Below are 19,914 nucleotides of genomic sequence, written 5' to 3' on the forward strand. Positions count from 1 at the left end.
AGGTAAATTAATGTAATATATATGGTAAATGTTTAAATGCCTATTTGCTATGGTTTAACTTAGAATGTAAGTATAAGTAAGTATAATATGGTATGTATAACTGTTGTTGTGTATTTTACCCAGGTTGTTTTTTGGTGAAAAGCACCTTAGCTTTCCCCCTACAAAACAACTTATAAAGAGGGGAGGTGTTACATACAGCACTGATGTTACCTGTCTGTCATGGGTTTGGAGGGAAAGTTCCATCCTATGGGGAGTGGAAGGCGGGACATCAGGAGGAGGGGCTGTACTGTATAAATATGTGATGCCTGTGTGGTGAGAGGGAGACACTGAGAGACACTGGGATGTGACGAAGCAGCAGCTGGGAAGAAGAAGCTGTTGTGGGAGTCTGTGTGTCAGACAGGGTACTACTGTGTGTCAGAGTACCAACCTGATAGGTTCAGGTGTCTGTTGGTTAGCCAGAACTGATAGGTTCAGGGTCTGTGCTTTAAGTTAAGGGTTCTGTGTGAACCAAACTGTATGCTTGTATGAGTGAGAATAAGCCACGTTACTTTATCCTATTCACCTGATTGTTTATTTTTCCCTGTGTGTATTTAAAATAAACCTTATTCTTTTTATTGTTTAAAAATCCATCCCTGGTCTGTGTGACTTCTTAAAGGGAATGGTTGGTGGCAGCTTAGTGTAACTGTGTGACATATCCCAGTAGGTCTGGGTTTGTCACAAACCTATTGGTGCTGTTGTCAGCCAAAAGGAAATGGGCTGTGAGTAACTTTCTCTTCAGTAGGAAAAGTAGAGATGGTGGTTAGGGGAAGCATCCTTCTTAGTTGAAAACAATGAATAAACAATGTAAACACACACACACACACACACACACACACACACCAGCCTCCCAGAACTGGGTACTTTAGCATATATTTGAACTTGCACGGACAAATGTGATCATCATTGCCTTGCAATAGCCATTGTAGTACTAGATGGGTTGTTGGTTGTGCATTATGTGTGCTTAGTTGTGCAAAGTGAAAAAGATAATTGTTTTACACAGAGGCAAGAGTTTTGAGCAAAATGCTTTTTTTTTTACACAAATTGAAAAGAAAACATGACAAGAAAACACATAATTTTTCATCTTGATCTTGTGCAGGAGAAAAAGGTCTCTCAAAAGCGATGTAGAGTTCTCATCGTGCTGTCGTGCTGTGTCAAGACAGCCAGTTTAAATGAAATGCGGCACTGCCACATCCCTATAACAAAGTCAGATCCTAAAGACCTATTGAAAATAGATTAATTCTCTATCATCTTAATTCTTGCAGTGCTGATGGAAACACTTAAAAAGTGAACTGCAAGATGAAGTAGACTGGTCTTGGAAAGGGTTGAAATTGTCATTGAAGTTCCCAAAACATAGCTCATCTACTGGAGCAATTAGAGGGTCATAAAATCATAGAATAGTGAAGTTGGAAGGGGCCTATAAGACCATCGAGTCCAACCTCCTCCTTAGTACAGGAATACAAATCAAAGGTTATATGCCAGGTGGTTGTCCAACGTACTTGGCTATTATAAAAAAGTGTTGTGACTCAAAACAAGTTTGGGAAATCCTATTCTAGTTTCTTCCTCCATTTCTTTGTAGGAGAAAGTCATCAGCCACACAAGCCAGGGGTTTATTGGAAAGGCCATGTCTGGCAGAATTATCCTCCTTCCAGCTCCAAGCACAAGTTCTTCTCGGGCATGAGAATGATATCCCATCCTTCCTGAACCCCAACCCAAGGAAGAAAGCAGCCATCGCCAGATACAGTAAGACATTTGCCTTGGAAAGAAGCTTTGCATAAAGTAAGAAATACATACAGAGAGAAAAGGTAGAAGTTTTTGATATGTGTTATGGACAAGATCAAAAGTACTGGATCTAGTCTGCTGCACGAAGTACTAAATACTTTGTGGGCTGAGGGCAAATAGATTTGTGTGGAAGATGCTACTTTGGAGATGAAAATTCCTTCTAATACCTCAGAACATATCCATACATTTTCACAACTCTTTATAGGATCTACATTCTTTAGCTTCTTTCTTTGTGGACCAAGATATTCTACCTCAAGCAGATTGGCTGACTCAAGAAGGGGACTCATCCACTTTCCTTTCTTTGGGAAAAGGATAAGATGTGTTGTGTCTGGTAGCTGCCACATTTGCTTTTCATATGAACAGATTAATGCAGGAGACCGTTCTACTTGATCCTGTGCACAGTTTGAAACCATCTGGAGTCATCGTCTTTAACATTTGCTCTAACCCGGTTAGCTCTGTGCAACACAGCCAATGGTAGGCAATGTTGGCAATTGCAGTTTAGCCACATCAGGAGATCTTGGCTTTACAGCACTGACATCTTTAAAGCCTTTCATAGCGTATTTTTCCTAATATACACCTTTTTTTTGCAGATATTTGAAACTATATGCATTGCTTAAATCTATTTCCTACCTCGTCAACTAAAGTGTATCTAAATGGAATTTTGCATGCATTTAATATGTGCACTTTTCTTTAGACATCTGTATACAACCATCAACATGAAGATTTTAGAGAGCAAGAATGTATCCATCTCATAGACAATCCAAGAAGCGGACTGCAAACCATGAAAAGCCTGTCAAACCATAGACTAGAACCAGATTCCTTCCACATCCCCAACAGCAACAGCCTTGGATGGGACCACTCCTGCTAGGAGGTGAGTATATATCACAACATCTTGTTCCAGGCCTAACTGATCATGATGACTGCCTTTGACAGAAATCACTTGCACGAATTAGCTGCTGTGGAAAGATTCCCCTGATGTTGCACCTTAAATGCACTGCCTTAGTTCCTTCCTTCCAAGACCAAATCAGCCAAACGTCCCTATGCGTTGATGTCTTGTGTGAGAAGCAGCCCTTCTGCTTTTTTGGCAAAGCGGCATTTGGTGTGTTGCAAGCAAAAGGAGGAAGGAACCATGCTTGTACCAACCTGCCAGTGCTGGAGGTTCACTTATTTCTAAAACAGAAGACACAATGGGCACACAGGAAGGAGAAGAGGAAACAGGAAAGAAAAAAAAAAGAAAGAAAGGGAAAATGTAGTTCAAAATTTCAGACAGTTGAGTGAATGAATGCATGAAGGAATGGAAGAACAAGTGGATTATTAGAACGTTGACCCAACTTATGCAAACAGAGATCATAGCAATGGTTATGCGGATGTGATAGGTGTGACAACATATAAGACAGTCACGGGGGTGTGTGGGTAATAATTTACAAGTCTCAACTTGCATAGCCTCTGGCAATACAACACTGGGGAATGTCCTGGATGTTTTAAGATTCCAGCTGGCATGTTAGTTAAATTTTGCACTTTGGCAAAGTATGGACTTGGGCTTGAGTAAACTGTAGCCTTTTGGACGTTGTTGGACCACAACACCAACAGTTTTCCACATTGATGACCATGCTACCTAGGGGTGATGAGATCTTCATGCAACAATATCTAGCAGGACTTTGCCCACCCCAAGCTTAGACAAAGCGCCTATCAATGTCCAGTTCCTATCTATAGCCACGACTTGATGTGTGAATGTGTGCAACAACAGAAAGTGCACTTGTGGCTACTGGAACACTCTGGACACATGAAAAGAGCTTGCTGTGAGCATCCCATTTAATCTTTGTTACCATCAATACTTTTCTTTCTAGAATCACAGTTTGCAGTATGACAAAAAAAAAACAACACCCTGAAATAACAAATGTTATTGTCCTTGCAAAAGAGAAACATTTAATTTCCCACCTACTTTAATATGTTAGAGCCCTAACTTTAGTCTGTTGTAAAGCACTCAAGTAAGGTAAAAATGTACAATGCAGTAGGGAAGTGTTTAGTAAATGGACTGTCTCCTTCTTGAGAAAGTGCTTTAGCTGTTGGAGTTCACCCACCTCCTGCTGCATCTACGTATTCCTCTGTCTACTATTTCCTTCTACAGAGATTCCTCCACCATTGTCCCATTTCATTCCTCAGCACAGGTGAGCAAAGGTGTATGATGTGCATGGTCCATGTATCCCAGTGGTATTTGTACCTACCGTAAAGGATTATACTGGCATTGGTGTTCCCCAGCTTGTTGATAGCCACACAGGTATAGTTGCCGTAATCCTTCTCTGAGACATTGAAGAAGGTTAGCGTGGACATTCGACCTTTGTTCTCGATCCTCACACCATCCAGCCCATTGGCTAATCTATGGGAAAGGGAAAGCATGGCCCTACATCAATCCTCATCGTCTGGAAGTGAAATTAACTTAACTCCCAGAATGTTTAGAAGAGGTACAGCAGTTAATATATTGCTTGCGTTTATACATCACACTTCTTCCAAGGAGCTTTGGTGGCGCTGAGGTGGCCCCACAGCTACCATGACAGATCACAAGCGTAATTCAGACTCTTGTGGCTAAATGGGGATTTGAATTCCATTATCCTGTGTTCTAGGTCATCACTGATTGATCTGGAATACATTCCTGCTAGATGTTATGAAAGGAGGAGCTAGGCTCATGGCAGTTTCTAAAAATAGCTGGAAATTTCTCACTTCATGCACTTTTCTTCTGGATCCTCAAGAAAGCTACTTTCCAAATACATGCAGATAGATCTCTGGCTAGAGAGACCAAAAATCTGAGTCGGTATATGCAGCTTTCTAGGCCAACTTTTTTCTCTCTAAATGATTGAACAGCTTGAATAAACAAAAAGGAATACATTTAAATGAAAACTACATTGATAAGAAATACTATGGCTATTTAATATTGCTCATAAAAGAGAGGATGTGTAATAAGGAATGGAGAAAGTATGACATGATGAGGGATGCCTCATAATCATGATTAAGTCATGCCACTGAGGTAGTGCTTCATTTCTATCTAGGCTTAAAGCCAGTGTGAAATTAGTATAGTATCTTGTGATGTATAGTATCTTTTTTTGCCTTAGTGAGAGAGATTGGAGAGCAGAGTGTATGCGATGATTAGTGCTGAAGACATTCTGTTCATACTTAAAAGAATTCTCATTAGATCATGCTCATTAGGGTAAGCTTGGAACTTAAATAGTTTCCTAAGGCTCAGCTAGAAAGCTCTGCTGATCTGTAAGATCGCCTCCTCTTGGCACAGAGAACTCTTTTCTTTCCTATGGCGTAGATCTGCCCTTTCGGCACAAATTGGTGAGAGACCTACCTGGTATCTTCTTTAAACCACTGAAACTCTGCTACAGGGACAGCTGAAGCTTCACAGCGGAGGATCCCTTTCTGGCCTACTGAGGCTCCAGTATTCTTGGGATTGGAGATGGAAGGTGGATCTGTAAAGGGAAAGAGAGATGATTCTACAGAACTTGGGAGATTCGTCAGGTGTCCATATGAAGCTCTTGGGGTTGAGGACTCAGAAGGTAAAGAGAACTGTTTGGAGTCAAATTCTGGGGTGCCCACTCAAGCTCATTAAAAAAAGGTCAACTGCAAAGAGATGGGTTTTGGAATCCCAACCTCCCAACTTCAAAGCGCATAAATAGTAGACGGGGTTATAATGAAGATCTAAGAGGGCTTTCGTTGTGCAGGATAGACCGAAACACAAGTTGAATGGCATTTGGTCTTTCTCTTCTGCTTTATCCAAAAGGAGAGACTCACTGATAGAGTGATAGTGGCCTTTGAGTGAACTGTAAGTTCTCCTTTATTCATTTCCTTTAAACTGTTCAAGTTGCCTCTGAAATGCCCAGGGGCTTCTGGGGAAGCATTTGTTGCCAAAGTTCAAGAGTGTTTGAGCTCCCCATTGGTGACCAAACTTTTAAAGAGCAATTTGTTCAGAAAATCACAGACTTGAAGCATGTATGGAATGAATATATTGTCATTTTTAGCATGAACATAAGCCAATTAACGCACAAGACTTCTGCATGCTTCGTTTGAAAGCCGAGGATTCTTAATTTACTCTGTACAAGGTTAATCATTAGAAAGGTTCTGTTTCTCCTTTTAAAAAAAATTTGATTTGCTTCTCAGTGGGGAGTGAAAGAAAAGGAAAAAAAATACTTTTCATTCCTCTGCTATAAATAGAATTTAAGATACTCTAGGAGAAATTACTTTTGAGTGTTTTTAGTTGTACCTTTATTTAGTTATTTTTAAAATCTGTTTTAATGTGGACCTTTGAGTCTCAGTTCTGAGAGAATGTTCTGCCATAAACCAAATAAACACATGCTTATAGCAAAGTGTACTGATCATATACTGCCTGATAGCACTTCAAGCATTCTTTGGGGTGGTTTACAATTTATATATGCAGGCTACACATTGCCGCCTCCTCCCTCAGTGAGTTGGGTACAGTGGACCCTTGACTTACAGACGGCTTGACTTACAGACTTTTTGAGTTACAGACTTCTCTGGCCACAAAATTTAGGTTTGACTTGCAGACTGAGATTTGACTTACAGACCAGAAAAAAACCAAAATGGAACAAAAACGGCCTGTTACGGGATTAATCGGTTTTCAATGCACTGTAGGTCAATGGAGACTTGACTTACAGACTTTTTGACATGAAAACCGCCTTCCAATACGGATTAAGTTCTCAAGTCAAGACCCCACTGTACTCAAATTTACCAACCTTGGAAGGCTGAGTTAGCCTTGAGCCAACTATTCTTGAATCTCTTGAACTGAACTCAGGTCATGAGCAGTGGTTTAATTTGCAATACTGCAGTTTAACTACTGTGCCATGAGGCTGTTTATTGTTGTTTCTGTTGTTCAGTTGTCAAGTCATGTCCGACTCTTCATGACCCCATGGACCAGAGCACGCCAGGCCCTTCTGTCTTCCACTGCCTCCCAGAGTTGGGTCAGATTCGTGTTCATCACTTCGATGACACTGTCCAACCATCTCATTATTACTACCAGAGAAGGACATGTACACATAATAGAGTACTTACAATTTACAGTGACTTTTACTCTCCGGATGTCAGGGGCTGCTACATCATTGACTGCGGTGCATTCGTATTCTCCAGATTGGTCCCTGGTGATCCCTGTGATCTCCAGATACTCATCATCACTTATAAATCCCTGGCCTTCAAAAGAAAAGACAAAAAAAATACATAAACTAAAATAGTCCAGTACTTTAGTCTATACAGATTAATATGCTGCTCAGAAACCTGAAGACCTTCTGATCCTTTGACAAGCAGTGGTATTCATATGCTTCTGGTCGAAATAAATCTTCAAGACTAAATTTTATCCTTGCGAAATCAAAGAAGCAAAGTCTGCTGCTTATTTAATGCCCCACAGCATTCAAAGCACTCTCTGGGTCGTTTACAATTTGATTATGCAGGCTACACATTGCTCACCCCCAAGCAAGCTGGGTATTCAATTTACTGACCTCAGAAGGATGGAAGGCTTGAGCCTCTTACCTGGGATTGAATCTGGAGCAGTTTTGGCTGCAGGACTGCAGTTTAAGCAGTGTACCACAAGGCTCCTCCTTGCTTTTGTTTAATTGATGAATGTAAATTAAGTTATTTTCAATAACTCATCAGGAGCTTTTTGAAAGAATATATTGAAGTATGTATATGATAATAGCCGGCTGGATAGCTCAGTGGTTATTGTATCTATGCGATTAAAAGGAAGCCCCTCTCCCCTTTACATCTAATAATCTTTAAATATTAGAGACATAATAGCATAATCCTGAAATGTAGGAGCATTCCCTGAATGCATAAGCCTTATGCAAGCATAAGTTCAGAAAGGCTGAACAATGGCATTCAAGACCACCTGGTCATGCTTCCTCTTCATGTGCTAATCTCTGGATAGAACACAATAGAATCATACATAACAACTCCAGGTATTCACATTACAACACCACTGGGTAACAGTCAGTGTTGAGTTCTCAGGCAGAAGGACAACATAGGATGCAGACATGAAAGACTTGCTCATTTTTCACCAGAAAGGCTAGCACAGTGGAGCTGAGATGCCACTTGCTATTCGAGACACAATAAAGGTGTTTTGGACACTGGCTACATGTCTCTTTCTTATGCCCTTGCAGATTCACACCTTACATCTATATAATAATAATAATAATAATAATAATAATAATAATAATAATAATAATAATAATAATAATAATAATAATAATAATAATAATAATAATAATAATAATAATAATAATAATAATAATAATAAATCCCTTTCTTTGTCAATAATGTAATTTAGTCTATAACTAAGATCAATCCTGCCCAAACGCCACCAACCTGCTTGCACCTTAACCTGAGGTTCCCTTCATTTCACTTCTTAGATCAACCTCAACCACTGGCCTTCCATTTATGTAAATCCTAGAGCTGGAACAGTATGGACTGAGCAATCTTCACTTGTGATTCATATGCCATACAACACCATCGGTCCAAGTTAACCATCTTTCAACCTTATTCTGCACCCACTAACGTCTCCTGAGTAGTTTTGAAAGACAAAGCCTCATGCAACACATTTCACTCATCAAAGTGAGAGATCACCAGCCGGACCATAGGTGGGTGCAAGGCCACCGGAACTAAAAAAGCATTAGGGAGAAATTATGTTTTATTCCCCTCCTGGGTAACGACAGAAAATATTTACAAAAGCACAGGGCACAATCCTATAAACACGGCAACAAGGCCATGCACAGCAATGCAAACACTGTTCTTCTTTTTGTCAGGAATTCTAAGCAACCTCTTCTTGTTTTGGAAATGTGAAATATTTCTCGGCAGTGAGGGAAATGATCCCATTAGCTGAAAAAAAACACACACACCTTCTTCTGCCTTGAAGAAACAACCAGCAGGGACAGATAGGATGAAACACCAAGACTAGAGGGTGAGAGTAGAAGAGAGCCCACGTATGCGGCCGTAAAGATGGAAATAATAATAATAAGAGTTATAAAAAATACAAAGAGAATGAATGCCAAGCTCACTTTGCTAGTGAGTCTTTCCTGTAATGATCCAATAATCCTGAGGTCATTATGGGTCTGGCCTATCCTCCAGTTGATCTCTATAAAAGATAATTGGAAGTGCAAGAAAATAGATTCGATGAGCCAGACACAGAAATACATAAATAACAGAGGTGATTTCTTTTCAGCGCAGAAGGGGCCTCGAGAAGTGATAAGCCATGCTTGCTACATTAGCGAGATAAGCATCTACAGGGATACAAATGGGGACTTTCAGAAGGAGGCTGCATGACGGACGCGGCGCCATCAATCATGGGATGCTGGATTCACGTCAGAGCACAGATCAACTGCGGCAAGAGATCTCAACACTGTGGACAACAGGCACCACGACGGGCTGTTTGCTGTGTGCTTCCCGTGAATATTTATTATTTAGAGAAACAGCAGCTACTCTTGCGTCTTTCTTGAGGTCACTTGGAGCTTGATTCTCTCAAGCAAATATTTGCGAAAGCTTGCCAAAAAATGTCAGTAGTCTTCCTAATAACTCTTTTGCTCTTTCCTTAAAAGCCCATTGTACTTTTATCTGAGGATGACCAAGCAACATGTGCTCTAGGAATTTTGTAGTTGCTAAAATCAGGGATCAACCCAGGATGTACAAGAGATTTTTTGTGACGTTGTCACTTCTCTCATAAAAGTTTTCAGAGTTTACTGGAACAAGAATTCAACAGGCTTATGAATTCAGCAGTGATGGTAATTCTACCTATAGTTAAGTTAATTTATATAAATTTTCTTACTTTTCTGTGTTCAAAATGGCTTTGCAACAAAGTACGCCATGAGTGCTAACAAAACAATTTATATTTATTACAAAAATAAATAACTTATATACTCCCCAGCCTAGTCTCCTCTACAAATGTACTATTGCAAGAAGCCACTGCTTTTAGCACTTTACACCTTTACTTCTTAAACTAACTAACTGGATCTGAATAAATGGGCTACAGCCCACAAAAACTGACACCAGATAAAACTTGATCATCTTTAATGTGCCATAGTATTCTTTGCTATTCTTATTAATGCCTCTGTAATGGAGTTTGGCAGATACCCAATGTGGAGCGGTGGACAAAGTGACAGAACGTGGAGGTCTGAGTCCCTGCTTAGCCATGGAAGCTCTCTGGGGATGCAGAACAGGTAAAACACTCCTTAAAGATCTCACTTAATTGAAAGACTTATTGGTTGGTTCTGGCTTGAAAGCACACAACAACAACAACACATTTGAAATACATGCTGAAGAATCTGGAACAGCCCTGTGCTCTTTCATCCTTGTTCTTCTTGGCTCAGACTCTGATGGCTGCCTCAATCTAAACTAGCACAACTTATGAGCCAACAAGCTGTAACACAACCCATCGGCCTGCTCATGGCAGACTACCAGAAACTCAGTCACCTTGGGAATCAATTAATCTTCCTGTTGGTGCTTCCTTTAATTTGGGGGTGGGGGGATCAGATATTTCCAACTGATTTGCATAATTAATGCAATGTAGAGATTATTACCTCTTGTGTCCCTGAAGATTCTAAGGTCAGGAAGCCTTCAAGATCTCCTCCCCTCTCACGTGTACCTGTTTATGTGTTTATCCTGTTCAGCATCCAAGGGTCTCTTTTACATCCCCAGCATAGATTCAGCAGACCTTAGTTCACCACACAGGGTAACTTCTGAATGTCCTTAGGCTTCCCCTCTCTCCATTACTGTCCATTGTTCACTACACCGCAGTTCTCCCGAAGCTCATTCCCTCTGAATGTCTTAAACTACGACATCTATAATCCCTTATCCAAGTTTTGATGGTTAGGTGTGATGAAGTTGACGTCTAGCGCCTCTGAAGGCCACAAAGACTAGGGCTCTGTGCTATATGATGACAACACAGCTGTTTTGAAGCAAAGAAGACAAATGTCCAGTTGTTTCTGCTGTCTGGGCTGCTGGGGTTTCATTGTCTTCTATGTCTTACTATTTCCATTATAGTTGTATCTTTTGTTTTCTGTGGATGTGAAATATGTTCACTAACTTCCTCATTCTCAAAAGGCTCCGGCTGACAGGACAAGATGCCTCAATGAGAAATACTCAGGTCCCACAAGACTTTTGCCTCCAGTACAAGAATCAGACAAACAGGACTGTTTCCTCGAGATTTCCTGGTCTCTGCACACAGATAGATAATGTATTTTCTGTTTATGAAGCTAAGAGTACATGTACAAATAATACACTGTTTTTGAGAAAAGCAAAGAATTGCTCGCTCTCTCACCAGAAAGGAGAATTTCTGGGGTTTCTTAAGCAGGGATTTAAATCCTCCCCAGTTCTCTGGCTGTTTGTTTTTAATTACAGTTAAATGCAGCAAACACAGCCAACTAAAGATACACACAAACACAGATATGAAGGATGATTGACTAAGGACAATTCACAGATGCATGTAACATCCACAGACAACATCAGGGTCAAACATCTGCATATTTGTCACCTATATGCTTGAGAATGTAAAGAAAAGCATACTTTAAACTCCCTAGTTTTTTGTTTCGATTTGTTCCCCCTCCCCCAATGTGTGGGTGTGTTTGTAAGACTTCCCTCTCCAAATGCAAAAGCATGGATACTTTTGAAACTTAAACTAATTCTACTCTGCTGCTCCTAGTTGAAGGCTGTAAGGCAGGAGAGAGAGAACGTATGTCCATATATCGGCATCAGAATAAATCTCGAAATTTATGGGTTGGGTGAGACATAGGCACTATGATAAAGACAGTTCCTGAACAGAGAAACTGTCCTTGTATTTGCATACTGCTGTTTATATATTATGCATTCCTGCTGTTATTCAGCTTGTGCTTTAGAAGTATAAAAGAGAAACAGCTTATTACTCAATGAGATCCACTTACACATATACTCTGTGTGTGTGTGTGTGTGTGTGTCCTGTTTTCAAAAGTAAAAAGGTTTATTGTTCTATTACAAAGATTCACTCAATGTTCTTTTTTTGTGACCCCCCCCCACCCCAGCCAATGAATGGGGACAGGTCTTCCCTTACAGATGTTTATGGAAAACTACAGTAGGATAAAGTGGCCTTCTTCTGCCAGGGACTTTCTTATGCCAAGTGTCCTCCTGTAAGGAATGAGCTTTTGTCTCTAAGAAACCACACTTTGCAGTAGACCCTTAGCAAAGCAGCTGCTTTTTTGGCCTGCACCAAGAATATGAGCAGAAACGAGGAAGGGAATTACTGCCGGTGAGCTGTGACCATCTTGATCTGAATAGCTTGAATGGCAGCATGCTCACTAGAGATATGGAACATATGTCAGTCTTTATTTTGTTGCTTTTTCTCTGAATCCCACCTGAATTTTCTTCCTGACTTTATTCTGAATCGGGGTCGTGAGCCTTTTTTCTTGCACTGAAACTCATACTTAGTTTTTAAATATACTCTTTTTTTAAAAAAAAATTGTGCCCACTTACTTGGCATTTTAGTTACCGTAATATGCATAGCGTGCGTGAACTAAAACATGTTTGTGTTTATTTCTTTCCAAACGTATTTTAATCGTCCATATTTTTAATGTGTCTGTTGCTTTTCTGCACAACACCTCCTAAGCTTTGCAAATGTGTGAATTTTTCCAGGGAAGCATGTTTCTTCTTATGGTGGGTTCTCTGAAAGCATGGAAAAGCTGTTTTCCTTGAGACTGTTGAATCCAGCCATATTCTTTTGTATCCCTGAGTTACACTTAAGAATATAGGAACTATGATAATCAGACCAAAATCCTATTCATCCTAGCATTCACACCCTGCCTGTCACTTGATAACTTGCACATGCAAATGAGCAATAACAAATTAATCACTACGGAAATAAGTTTCCTCCTGCACAATATCAATCAAAGTAAGTTGCTTGTTACTACAAAAGGCTTAGCCGCTGAGATGTGATAACACTGCTGTGTGGCAACTACAAGATCTGAGTGCTTGCCTTGTACACACGTGCGAACCAGGCTCAGGGGCCTCGTCTCCCTCGTAAGAGGTGCAGGCTTCTCTGTCTCCACCAAACGAATTAATTGTTTGTGCAGAAGAGCACTACAGTACATCTTTACCCTTGTCGAGAACTGCAGTCTGAGATACGCAGCACTGGAGTTAATGAAAAGTGTGATAAACCCGCTGTTTCATTTTGCCGTAATTAATGCAAGCAATTGGGTTATGCTAAAGTCATTCTGATTTGGAAAAAGCACCCTGGGGTCACTGTCTTTCTAGCTCACACGACAACAAGCCAGCTCTTTATTTTCTGCTCAGTCTGCATAGGAAATATCCGTGTGTTCATAGCCTGCAAGTGGATGACACAAAGATGGGAAACCATTCCCCCTCCCATTTTTTTAATGGCCAAGGTGTAGTCGGGCACATCAATACATTTGCTGCTTACACATTGCACAGCTGTAGACATTTATTTTTGAAAAGGAATTTGTTCCAGCGGTAGTTCCAAGGTGTACACTTTCTGGTCAAGACCCAGCTAGCTTTTTTGGTGTACAAGGCCAGCAGAACTGGGACTTTCTCCTCCCCTCTCCCACTCCTGTTGAACCAAACATGTGCTTTACACAGGGTGCCACGGTAAAGGGCTACAAGAACTTGTCTCTCTCTGTGTGTGCCAAATTCTGGCAGAAGCAGAGATTCGCCAGATACCATGACTTGGCAGCACATAACGACAACAGTAAAAGACTTGACTTAGAAACTCTGCAATTGCACCCCAAAATTTGTCACACATTTTCTCACACGCAAGCCTCATTAAAACCAGTGGGAGCTGTATGCAAACACAGTAATGCTCCTGTAATAGCTCTTGTTCGTTTTGATGAGATATATGCAAGAGAAACTCTTTAGCAGATTGTGGTGTGCCCATGGGGTGCGACGCTTATAGAAGAGTTGCTAAGATGAGATGTAGAAATTTCCAGCTCAATGGATCTGAGTTCTCCTTGTCAGGTTTTTCCCCTAACACTAAACCTTGCCCTCTAAAAAGGGATCCAACTGCTGCAAGGACAGTCCCCGCCCAAAAAGATAACTGCAGGATGTCGTGCAGTGTTGAGCACGCCAGTCCTTTTCCCTCTAACGCTGCAAGTTCTAGAGGAGAAACTTAAGACACAGCAGGATTGTTTCTCTGACTGTGCATTAGGCCTAGCAACGCAGCAGTATAATAATGATGCCAATTAACAGTGTGCGTTAATATCTTTAAATTACCTGTATTCGCTCCCAGGCAAAACAACCCAGTTGCAACAGCAGTGGCATGGGCCCATTTGCATTGGCGAGTGACATAATGTTCATTTCACAGTTCATTAGAATGCTCCTGCTTGATTCTGCCCCCAAAGCCCAAGTGAATCTAGAAAAGCAGGTCCTGCTATCTACCAGATCTGTGCAGGAGATCTCCTCCTTGACAAAAAAAAGATGAGCCCGTTAAAATTGAACGGGCTTGTTCCTTTAGTTCTAGTTTTGGTCCATCACTTACAGACCAAGTCTGAGAAACTGTAGCTTGGCCCCTCCTGTTGTCAGTTTGCTGCAGAATATAATTATGGTGCAGTAATTGACTATGTTGCATATTGACAGTTTATCATGTACTAAAGTTCAGTGGTCAGAGCTCCTGTAAGCAAGGGATATAACAGATACTTCTACTGCACACTCTGGTAAAGCCACGCGTTTGGGAGGAATAACAGGAGCCCTCCTTGTGGTATGGATCAATAAATTTTGCAGTTTTGATTTCCCTTAATTTTTCATTGTCCTCGCCTTTTCTTTCCTTCCTATCTGTTTATTTGAGTGTAGTTCTCCCAAGATTGTTCTCTAAAATACACAATTTCCTCTAATCCGCACCACCTTAAAGGAATTTTCCCCAGTACGATACATTGCAGTTTATTTTATTTTAGGCCAGTTAACACATTTTTGTGCCCGCTTACCCTTATATACACATTTTTGTCCACATTTTAATTGGAGAACTACACTACAACATTTGGAAGAGTTAAAGGTCAAACTTTGTATTTCTGATCAGGTACTGTTCTGGGAAACACAAATGAGATGCCTTTGTATAAAAATGTGAGCTGGACAACTTTCTTTTTCCTACTTATACTGTGGCCTCACTAGGATCTTTCCCGCAGAAGCTGGAGAACAAGATTTAAAGTCTTAAGAAAAAGATGAACAAGAATCTTGAGACATACCTTGTTGATACATGATATAGCATAAAGCCCCCTCCCATCAATCCCCTTCCTGTGTTTCTGCCGATGTTCAAGAGAACACTCGTGATGTTTACACTTGCGTTCATTAGTAATGACCCTATGAAGTCCAGGGCGGTGGTGCTTGCCCTGGAGAAACACTGTTGAAGAGGATAGCTTAGTGGCCAACTAATGCCTGAAGCCTCCCGGGCATTTGTGCTCATAAGGTTAGATCAATAGGGCTGGCAGAAGGGCAGAGAGGTAGAAGGCACATCTCCCAAAGCACCTCACCAATAACATATCTTCACCTCTTGAGTAACCTTTTGGTATCGTGATTCTGTGCTAACTTCTATGTCCTATTTGGCTTAATTCCCTTTCCAGTCTTGCTTTCTTGTAATCCCTCCCAAACTAGGAATCACTGTACTGCAGAATTCCCTTTGTACATCACCAGGATAAATCACACCTCCATGCTTTCCCCCCAATTAGTTATTCTGGCACACTCAATAGAAATGGGAAACCTTTATTCATTGAAATCCCACAATCAGCAAGGCCATGTGTTCAAATCACACTCTTTCTTCCCACGTTGCATTCTGGCAAAGCTGCTGGTTTAAGGCCTGAAAACCAGTCAGTGGTGACCCATGCACAGCCTTCCCATCCAACTGCTGTTGCTCCAACGACTTGTTTCAGTCTGGGTGATGATTATAGTATTAATTCATTTATTAGTACGGCGAATGCTCAACAAAAACATGACAAAAAATTTTTGAAGCTGCAAAACCATTTGCTGGCAAAAAAGGAATCAAGGATCAACAAAACCTACAGTAGAACTAAACACCAAACACTGATACTCTACTATAGGAATAGAGACCTGTGGCTCTCAAGATGTTATTGATGTCAAGATCCCATCAGTTCACAATGTCCAATAGCCAATGATGTTGAGAACTCTAATCCAGCCATATCTTTATTATAATGCTCGATTCTTATACACGCTCAATTACGTGATACCCAGTGTACCCAATCCAGGAGTCCCATACAATGCTGGGAAAACACAGCATTCAAGAAACATTGCCAGATGTACATCAATAATAATACTGTACTATCAAGATATACACAGCTAATATATGAGGTACTGTCTATGAGAGTCTTTTGTAGCCCTTCCTGTCCAGGAGATGCCAATGGACAAGCCTAGATAACAACAACCCACCCAGAGGCTAAGAATGCTTCACAGTTGTGAAAAGCAATAATTTGGATAGTCCCTATCCTAGGACAACTTGACACTGGATCAAAGATTCCTTGGTCTATCTTGGGCAAAATCAATATCTTGGTTGTCTGAAGGAATAACTTGATTGTTACAGGGAGATCTGAACTACGGCCTTTCTGTGTCATGATTCATCCTCTTTACTGCCTTTACGCATTTACTACTGAACTGATCTCCCGGAAACAATGCCCTTTGCAATAAACGTAGGGTATCAGTAAAGTGTGGGAAGTTACTTTTAAGAAATAATTTGTTACACTAATGGTTGTGGTGTCCAAAAGAGTGCTCAGTTCAATTATACTTTCAGTTAAGAGTCACTCTATTTTTATTTAAACATAATTAAAATAGTTAACTTTTGGTTACTTCTGAAACAGACACAGTCATGCCCCGCTTTATGATTGCCCCACATTACAATGAAACCACATTACGACGACGTTTTTGTGATCACTTTTGCGATTGCAAAACGATGGTCTGAATAGGCTTTTTTCGTTTTGCTATGATCGGTTCCCTGTTTCGGGAACCGATTCTTCGCAAAACGATGATTTTCCTACAGCTGATCAGCGGTTTCAAAATGGCCGCCGGGTAAATAAAATGGCTCCCTGCTGTTTTCTGCAACAGATTCCTCACAAGACAGACACTGAAAATGGCTGCCCTATGGAGGATCTTTGCTGGATGGTGAGTTTTTAGCCCATTGGAACGCATTAAACGGGTTTTAATGTGTTTCAATGGGTTTTTTATTTTTGCATTACGACGTTTTCGTTCTACAGCGATTTCGCTGGAACAAATTAACGTCGTAATGCGAGGCACCACTGTATTGGAATGCTACAAGCTGTTGGACTATGGTATAAAACACTCCTTAGTACTGAGGACACACTCCATATAAGGTGACTAATACTCGACCAAAGATAATAAGCTACTTCTCATTAAAGTCATAACTTGGATATACCTTATTTATTGCAAAAAGAAATTAATTAGCAATAACTTGTAATGTATAAGGAGTCACTTCTAAGCTGTAGTATTGGGATGATGTGCTTATTCCCTGAGATCTCATTCCACATGTTATCCAGTAGCAACAGGTCCCTGCTTTGTGCTAATCAGCAACAATTAGCACAAGCTATCTTCTCCTAGAATCTCTTGCAGGCAGGAGAGAAGAAGGAGAGAGAGGGGCCCAGACTCCATGTGCTTAACAGATCAGAAGGCAATTTATCTTCTGGAGAAAACAAGTGATATTTACATTATTAAATCACAATTACAAAGCAAATCAGCTGCAGAAAGAAAGGAGCCCATTTTCATCAATTATTACTGAACTGAACGTAATTTTTCAATCACAGCCGGATTGTAAATGGAGGCCTCCATGCAGCCAGAACTCTTTCATCATCATATTTACTAATCAGGTATTAACTTCTCGGAATTACGAATGACATTGTGAAAAGAAAGTAGGGGAATTGGGAGGGAGAGGCAAGGGGGGGGAGTGCAAGGAAAGAGAGAAAGACATACTTGTGCTAATTACAGAAACGCGAAATTAGCCATGGCAAGCACTTCAGAGATAGGACAATGAGATGTCTCTTGGGCCAGAATTAAAAGGGAGGAGGGAAGCCCTGAGCTTCTTACAGCCCTGCATTTGCTGTGAAGGGATGTGATGATTGGCAGCTCACTGACAATCATCATATCTCTTCACAGGGTTGCACAATACAAGCAAACAATGCTAATTCCCCTGCCCCTTTTTGCATAAACCCAACGTATTGGCCAACTTAAAAAATAATGGATAGGGTAAATGACTGTTATCTTGAACACACATGCTACATGACAACTATGGAAAGGAAGGAATCACTCAAAACAAAACTAGTCTGGCCATTCACCTTTTGCACAGTGGACCGACGGCAAGACTTGGGCAGCTGCCTTCAGAGGCATTGTCCGAAATGGTTTTCTTCTAGCAGCCTCTGTTTTCCTCTATAACCAGTGACTAGCAAGCCTCTTCCAAAAGAATTTAATCCCATGTTCTCTTACAGGAGTAACAGCATTGTCCGATGGAAATATCACAAGATGAGAGTCAATAGTCAATGTTAGACTTGGCTTTGGGAAATGTAGGTTATCACAATTACAGCATTGGATTCAGCAATGTCTGTTTCACTAATATTAACTCAAATTAGCAGAATAAACATACAACGTGAAGAATATAACCAGCATATGTTGCACTCTAGGATTTTTACACAGATTTTTTTTTAATACCTCCCATATTGCCCCTAGATTATGGCTGATCCAAATATCTGAATCCCCTATATTAGTTGGTGGTTGGGTGATGGTGGAAATGCAGTAAAAAACCAGAAGAGGATTATGAAAGTTCAGGAAGGCGGCACAGAAGGACGGGAGAAGTATTATTGCCTATTATAGCATAAGGTAGTCTAAGGGTGTCAGCTTGTTCCTTGCCCCCATATAAGAGCACAACTTACTCTTAATTTTAAAAGTGCAACTGGAGTTTGGTTTAGCATGCATCAGTACTGCATATTCAGTATGTGTTTCAAAAATAGCTGGATAAAGGCCTTTAATATCCCTAGGAATATGCTAAATAATTGTGTTGTGTTGTACACCAAGGATGTTGTGTTATGGGGGCAGCCATTGTTTCGTTCCGTATAGTTCTCCCAGACACTTTTCTAGGCTGAGGTTTTCTGTTTAAAATGAAAACAGAATGAGTAAAGATTGAAGTTGCAAATTCTTTGGACCAGATTATACACACAGTAACTCAAAAAGGCAAATTATTTCTCCCTAAACCCTTTGATTAAGAGAATGCTCCACAGAAGAGGTGTGTGAATGTGTGGACTAGGGATGTGGAGGGTTCTCAACAGAATCTCAACTAAGGCAAGTTGTCTGGACACACAGTTGATGATTTACTCACTCCCATGCAATTTTTTAACTTCAGAATGGGGATGAGAAATGAGTTCTTTCTACAGTAACTTTTCCAAATGTGGTGCTAAACTGATATCATTTTCCTCTGTGAACCTAAGCTCGCTAACGCAGAAGGCCAAATGGACTGATCAAAAAGATGCAACTCCAACAAAAGTGTCTGCTATGTATCATGCAACAAAGTAAGTGTTATACTTTGCACAACAATTGATCTTAAAGTTTGTGCAAAAATTAATCTTATAAAGGTGAAAACTCTCATGGCAACTAGTAAGGGGGGATCTCATTGTTTTCAGGAGAAAAGTTTTCCTTCTCGTATTCAAGAATGAGACAAAGAAGGATTTGCATGCATAGTGTAGGTGTCTTCTAACCCACCCCTCATTTTATACAAATTGTATTTTGATGGATTTTAGCCTATTTTGTATTTCAAATCCTGTTTTGTTTAAAATCCTCTTGCTGTGCTTTATACAGAGTAAGGCTGACAACCTAAGCAGCAGCAGTGATTTTTTTAGAAATTAAACATTTCTCACTTCTGTTCCAAAGCTCCCAAGGATTCTGTATAGTCCCTTTTTATACGGAATGTCAGAAAGCTGTGGAAGCCATAAGACAGGAGGGTGAAGTCTTTATAACAGACAATTACCACCACCACCACCAGTAAAATCATTTTGGGAGCATCAATTTTCAGCAGTTTAAAGACACCTTTCCTCCACTTGTCCCATTGCACCTGGCAATGAAGGGGATAAT

At 40.5% G+C, this 19,914-nt stretch overlaps 1 protein-coding gene across 5 annotated transcripts in view; it reads right to left on the reverse strand.

Annotated features, from left to right (window-relative positions):
* Positions 1–19,914, reverse strand: part of LOC110078188 (opioid-binding protein/cell adhesion molecule homolog) — a 789,058-nt gene that overhangs the window by 22,428 nt on the left and 746,716 nt on the right. For 4 of the 5 annotated variants that reach the window (XM_072979113.2, XM_072979111.2, XM_078379829.1 and 1 more), the window contains 3 exons: positions 6,883–7,017; positions 5,165–5,285; positions 4,044–4,195 (listed from right to left, as the gene is read on the reverse strand). In XM_072979113.2, coding sequence (XP_072835214.2) covers positions 4,044–4,195; positions 5,165–5,285; positions 6,883–7,017 — 408 coding nt within the window. Of the gene's footprint in view, positions 1–2,961; positions 2,989–4,043; positions 4,196–5,164; positions 5,286–6,882; positions 7,018–19,914 lie in introns of all 5 variants that reach the window. The other variant, XM_078379830.1, reaches the window with a different exon arrangement.

This window comes from Pogona vitticeps, chromosome 8 (genome assembly GCF_051106095.1).
Source record: "Pogona vitticeps strain Pit_001003342236 chromosome 8, PviZW2.1, whole genome shotgun sequence".
Taxonomy (NCBI): domain Eukaryota; kingdom Metazoa; phylum Chordata; class Lepidosauria; order Squamata; family Agamidae; genus Pogona; species Pogona vitticeps.